The sequence below is a fragment of the Mustelus asterias genome, chromosome 5, assembly GCF_964213995.1.
Source record: "Mustelus asterias chromosome 5, sMusAst1.hap1.1, whole genome shotgun sequence".
In the NCBI taxonomy this organism is placed as follows: domain Eukaryota; kingdom Metazoa; phylum Chordata; class Chondrichthyes; order Carcharhiniformes; family Triakidae; genus Mustelus; species Mustelus asterias.
The window spans coordinates 42,763,269-42,769,999 of NC_135805.1; the positions used below are offsets into that span (position 1 = coordinate 42,763,269).

The following is a 6,731-nucleotide window of genomic DNA, read 5'->3' on the forward strand; positions in this document are numbered from 1 at the left end:
ACTCTTTGGTGGAGTAGCTAATCTAGTTTGACCTTTGGTCTGTACCTGTGCAAATGACTCTAATGCAACCATTGGACCATGTCATGCTGAAGCGGTAAGCAAGGTTGCCCGCTAAATTTTATTGAACGGCACACACTGAAAGCTCATGCCACTGGTGAGACTTCAGAAAGTCAGGGCTATTGTGCCTGGTTTAAAAGCAAATGTAATTTTGCACAGAAATAAATATTCTGAAGACTGCATCAGTTCTTGGTTCACTTGGTCAATATTTAAAATCCAACAGGTATTGGCTTCGGAACATAGGACTTGGAGCAGGAGTAGACGACCATTCTGCCCTTCAAACTTGTCCTGCTATTCAATAAGATCATGGCTGATCTGGCATGCACTCTATTCAGTCCTTTGCTGGGCAAACAAACTCCCCCACCCTCCGCTGGGAGCTTATGCAATTTCATAAGAAATGAATGAAGATCAGATTGGCTAAATACTGACACACTGGGTGATTAGTCGTACCTGTTCAATTTGTTGCAGATAGCATATCAGCTTCACTAACTGTGCTGTTCATCGGCTGGGTGCATCAGCAACGGGGCCCCAAAATCGTAACTTGCTAGCACCGCTTAAAGCTAACCTGCACTGCTTAAATTTAGCCAACATCTCTTAAAGGGGAGGGGCACTGTGACTGGAACTGGTGCTGCCAATTGTGCTGCAGGAGAATCTGACCAAGGAAACAGTGAAAAAAGGCGCTGCTCGGCCTTTTGGCTAAGATCAAGTGTAGTATGGATTGGATGCTGCACTTGGTTGAGGTCATTAGGTTACATTGAAGCTTCATATGTTTCATATGAAGCAATTTTTAAAAGCGGCATCTCGGCCTTTTGGCTAAGATGCAAATGAGCCCAAGTCTTGGAGGAGGAACCTCCCCCTTCTCCAATCAGCTTGGCTCATGTAGATCAGGCCCAGGACAGGGTGGTTTGGTCGCTCGCCCTGTCTTGTCAGCCTGGATCTGAAATGTCTCAACTTGTTGAGACTCTGAATTGGATTTGATTTGATTGAATTGGAAAAGTATTTTAAAAAAACTTCTCGGCCTTTTGGCTAAGATCAAGTGTAGTATGGATTGGATGCTGTGCTTGGTCGAGGTCATTCGGTTACATTTAAGCTTCATATTCATATGAAGCAATTTTTAAAAGTGGCATCTTGACCTTTTGGCTAAGATGCAAATGAGATCAAGCCTTGGAGGAGGGAACCTCCCCCTCCTCCAATCAGCTTGGCTCATGTAGAACAGGCCCAAGACAGGTGTGAAGGGTCGCATACTCTGTCTTGTCAGCTTGGATCGGAAATGCCTCAACTTGTTGAGACTCTGAATTGGACTTGATTTGATTGAATTGGAAAAGTATAAAAAAAAGGTAGAGGGTGCGCTCCAAGGTTTGCAGATGCTCCACTGCAGTAGAGGAGCAGTTGGAAAGTAGGGAGGAATCCTGACACATGTTCAAGATCCAGACACATGTTCAAAAGTTAGGGGGAGCAGATAGCCGTGGAGGTCAGTGTCAGGGGTCGAACCCTGAGCACACGGATTCAGTGCTGCAGAAATGTACTGACCTCACAAGTAAATGCATCTTCAAATACCAGATCCGACCAATTCTACTACTAACCTCCTACGCTGCTCAATTCACCACACCCTCATCACTCACCTACTAACACTCTCTATCAATCAGGACTCATTACTGACAATTATTTGTTTCATCCCACTCTCACACACTTTGCAATGCTGCAAGCCTCATACCTAACCTTGTATACACTACCAGCTATTCAAACATGATAGCCACATCAGCCAAACAGATCTCACCCACACTCACTGACACACCTTCCTCTGTCTTGCAGGGTGTACAATAGGAAGCAGAAGGAGTTGACTGATGGGACAGGTGGGACCTGCATGTCCCAGTCCGCCTGGAGTAGATAGTACTGGCTGTTATTGAGGGGGGAAGGGGAGGGGGCTAGGGGCATTGCTGAAGGCATGATCAGCAGTGAGGCTAACAGCATCAAACATACTCTCCTTGTTCTTAATCTCCCTCACATTGCCGCTCCCCCTCATTCCACATGCTCTTCTGATTTACACACTGCAGGTTTTGTAGGCATTCACCCCTGAGGTCGCTGAACGAGTAAGCCACAAAGCTGGAGCAATGCTCTGGAATTCCAGCTTCAAATCCCACCACGGTAGATGGTTTCAATAAAAATCATCTCTTATTCTCCCCCTCCCCACATTACAACCTGAACTTTGTACCGTTTTCCATTCAGATCCCTAAGAGATGCAACAATGGAGGAACACCAAGTAGATAGTGATGAAAACACATCACTGATTTCACACTCACAAGGAACTGTCCAAGTTGCCTCCTCCGTTCCTCCTCCTCTGCCATTCACCATATTGCTCGAGGCAAGGCCTATGCCTCTGTGATGACAATGTTGTAAAAAAACTACCATGAAACCTGATGCCTGCTCTGCCAAGTGGTGCAGGACAACTGCAGAGTGGTCCAGGCCTTGGAAGTATTGTTTCAGCATGCCAATGGTTTGCTCTAACCTTTTGTGTGGCAGCATGGTTTTCGCTGTATGCATGCTGCACACATGTGCATGAGTCCTGCATCAGAGTCATAAACCACGTGGTCAGCAGACAGCCCAAGGCATCCAGTTGCCACGTTTTGGTTTGCCAAGGTGGGTCAGATGCAGCCAGTGGATGGTGGATTCTGGCAGAATGAAGATATCATAATTGCTGCAGGGTTTGCTGCCTATAGCCACACAGCAGCTGGATGTCGAGGGAGTGGAATCCATTTCAGTTCAGGTTTGGGGCAAAGTTGAGATGGAGGAGCTGCAGAGTGACGTGTGTTCAGTCACTGGCACCTTGCAGCCTGCAATCCTAGTGAAGTTATGTGCTTTCCCTGCCTGCTTCCCTCTGACAAAGGGGAATTAAATGTTGCTCACTGAACAGAGAATCTCAGGGATTAACCTTATGCAGCAATAGACGGCCATCTGCTAAATATATCACAAATAACTTCAGCTGCAGCCTGGATCGAGGCAGAACATCACCACTGCCATCTTCGCAGTCACTGGTAAAGCCCTGAGCTTGTCATTGTTGCTACAACTTTTCTGTGAGGATCTTTTTATTGAAGTGCAAATGTCTTTCCAATTATGGGTATAACTATCACTGAGAACCCATCGCCCCCCCCTCATTATCCTGCTCAGTATGGCCTCTGTTCATTCCCCAAGTTCGGTTGTATTCCAAGGAGAATGCCAACTGATGTCACACAACTGGCTACAACTGATTCTGGCCAACTTTGCTTCAAGTTAGCAAGAGGTTCTTCAGTATCTGCGCCATCCATTCTTTAGATACTTTGGCAACTTTTAACTACTAGGTGATGGCCTTGTGGTATTATCGCTAAATTATTAATCCAGAAACTCACCTAATATTCTGAGGACCTAAGTTCAAATCCCACCACGGCAGAATTTGAATTCAATAAAAAGTATTGGGAATTAAGAATCTACTGATGACCATGAAACCATTGTCGATTGTCAGAAAAACCCATCTGATTCACTAATGTCCTTTAGGGAAGGAAATCTGCCATCCTTACCTGGTCTGGCCTACATGTGACTCCAGAGCCACAGCAATGTGGTTGACTCTCAACTGCCCTCAGGCAACCAGGATGGGCAATAAATGCTGGCCAACCAGCGACACTCATGTCCCACAAATGAATTAAAAAGGAAGGAGAATGAACGCTTCTCTGGACCCCATAGCAAAACCTTGCTCTTCTCCTAAAAGCAGTTGCATTATAAAATTGTAGAATCCCTACAGTGCAGAAGGAGGCCATTTGGCCCATTGAGTCTGCACCGACCACAATCCCATCCATGCCCTATCTCCGTAACACCACATATTTACCCCGCTAATCCCCCTGACACAATTTAGAATGGCCAATCAACCTAACCCGCACATCTTTGGACTGTGGGAGGAAATCTGAGCACCCGGAGGAAACCCACACAGACACGGGGAGAAGGTGCAAACTCCACACAGACAGTGACCCGAGGCCGGAATTGAACCCGGGTCCCTGGCGCTGTGAGGCAGCAGTGCTAACCACCGTGCTGCCCAGATTAGATACCTGCCCCCTCCCTGATTCACTTACCTAACTGCCTGGAATGGTTCCCACATGCCATCAGCTGCAGTCTACAGCCTGCTGACTTTCGTGTCATTCCTGCTGGGGATTAGGTGGGGGAATGCGCCTGTTTTGCTGGTCATAATGGGGGTTATAGTGGCTCACGGCAGTGAATCGAGAATAGTTAGCGTCGCCATCCCATGCTGACCTCTCACCCCAAACTACAGTCATCATCAATGCTATTTTTTAATATTATATGTATTGATTCAGGCACAATTCAGATCACAAAACTTCTGTTTTGCGAATAAAATTGTTTCGATTAAACCATTCAGTATAATTTGCAGCTGAACTAGGCTTTTCGTTGAAGAAAAATTTTGGGAACGCCAGCACTATTTTTATTTTACGGTGCCAATTTGAAGGAGAAAATTGAGGCGTTCCTACCAAACTCATTAAAACATTTCAAATCGACCACATGCTGAATCTTGTAGTTTAGGTGAGGCTCTTATTGACAGCCGCACTATGCCTGGAAATAATTGATGCATGGGTCCACCATGTCTTAACATGCTCAAGTAAGCTCTTAGAGAAGCGCTTTTCAGAACCTGGAACACATGTGAAATTCAAACTTGGGGATTTTGTTTTGTAACAAAGTCACTGACTCTGCTGTAAATTAACTAATGGACATTGTCAGCATTATATTAGTTTGTTCAAAAAAAATGAAATGTAAATAGATGAAGCTGTACTATGAAGCTTTGGCTTGTGTAAGGCTTTGCTATGTGATAATTGGATATTGAATTACAGGAGGGTGGAGCTTCCATTGTAATCACTTTTTAAAGTTACTATTTAAGAAAAACTGCTGTTAATCTTGTGCTCTGTTTTCTTTATCGTAGGACTCTGAGCCATAGTTCCTTGAAGACCCATCTGTAACCTGAACCATTTGCCTCGTGCGGAGCTGGCTCTAAGCTTGGCTGTTCGTTATTGAAAATCTTCGTAGATTCAGCACAATCAAAGCCTCTCGTTATGTCGCCAAACATTGCTTTATATCCTGGTTCACCACAATAGATCATTTTTGCTGGGATGTATTGAAAGGAAAGTAATCAATGGTCATATCAACTAGACTTGGAATAATCACGTTTTGGGATCGCTGGGATGGTTCTTGTTTGCTGCTTGCCGCCTTGCCTTATTGTAGTGCAGTTCACTTGAATGGTGTTTTGCCTGTATGCTATCCTCGCTGACATTGGAAGTGCTACACTAATTAAATAAACATTCCCCAGGCCAGTATTAGTGCAATGCTATGATATGAGGAAGTATAGCATGTGTACTTTGGTTGGGTGTTACAGATACCTAGGTAAGAGTTGCATGGTTATAGCCTGCTTGAAAAGTTGTGATGCTTAAAAAATAACACAAGCAGGCCGTTATATGTATAGGCAATAAGGTTTTGAGAATTTGCCTGTAATAGTCCCATTCCCTATTTATAAAATTTGCGGAGAATATTGTGGAGTGATGCTAGTTAATGTCCGCTGCAAAGGCGTGATATTAAATCACAAGACTAGTACAAACGTATTACAGGGCTTATTTGGAACTTTTCTTTTAATTAAGATATAGATCTGCCAATTATTTTCAATTCTTGTCCTTGTCCTTTAAAGGTCTGTATCATTTATAATTAATTGTGCTGCCCAGAATATTGTTGATTGCAGACGGGAAAGAGTAGCACATCGAGAGATGTGATTATTTTTCACGAGCCGCACCCATCCTGTCAGCTTGTTCATTACAGTTTATTTGCTTGCGCTATTCATGTGGGAATCACAAATATTGTTGACATAAGGGCTAGGAAAGCACATTGGGGGCAGAATTTTCCATTCTGGAGACTAGGTCCGGTGACGGGCAGGAATGTCAGCGTGGTTTCCGCTGGGCAGTGGGACGGGTAAAAATCTCACATAGATAGTTTTCTGATTGTCTCCACTGCCATCAAAACTCTACGGAGAGACTGTTGCCTTGGTAGCACAGAAAGACTAACCACATGACCAGTTACCCATGGGGATGGAGGTTTTGAGTCATGAGTTGGCTGCCATCCTCCACTTTCCATTAATTACGCATCAGCGAGGAGCTTAGTGAATCTCGTGGTGGGATTGGGCAGGAAGTTGCCCTTCCCGTGCTTACCTCGTGGAGTCAAATGTCCAGGCGTCATTTTTAGAGGACACCCGGGCAGACCATTCACTCGTTGCAGGCCAGAAGCTCTGACATTCCTCCTACGGAGAACTTGTGCTCACAGGTTGTACAGGAGAAGCTTGCAGATGTGAAAAGCCCACATCCCAGGATACGTAGAGGCTCCCGCAGCATTGCCTTTTGTCATTTCTGAATAGGAATACAACTTCCGTTGCAGTGCTCCCTGTTTGGCAGCTTCTTGACCTTCTAGAGACATCAATGTCTCTTGCTGTTCAGGCCCTGTGTCAACGAGCGATTGAGCCCTCCATCTCCTCAACTGGATGACAGCCATTACGAGGCAGGACTGCCTACAGCCAGTATCATTGACACCTCTGGATGTGTGAATGATTGGAAAAATTGGATAAATTGAGTGAGCATGCCCTTTACAGGTTTCCCTCCATCTCA

General features: G+C 45.0%; 1 protein-coding gene and 1 non-coding gene across 2 annotated transcripts in view; both read left to right on the top strand.

The window, feature by feature from the left end:
• Nucleotides 1–5,682, top strand: part of sh3bgrl2 (SH3 domain binding glutamate-rich protein like 2) — a 99,442-nt gene extending 93,760 nt beyond the window's left edge. Inside the window, exon 4 of the mRNA XM_078212463.1 lies at nucleotides 5,012–5,682. Coding sequence (XP_078068589.1) covers nucleotides 5,012–5,026 — 15 coding nt within the window. The 3' untranslated portion in view covers nucleotides 5,027–5,682. The remainder of the gene's footprint in view (nucleotides 1–5,011) is intronic.
• LOC144494507 (U2 spliceosomal RNA) lies at nucleotides 1,064–1,257 on the top strand. The gene has a single exon (XR_013498077.1). It is a non-coding gene; the product is annotated as a U2 spliceosomal RNA (small nuclear RNA).
• Nucleotides 5,683–6,731: the final 1,049 nt, after the last annotated feature.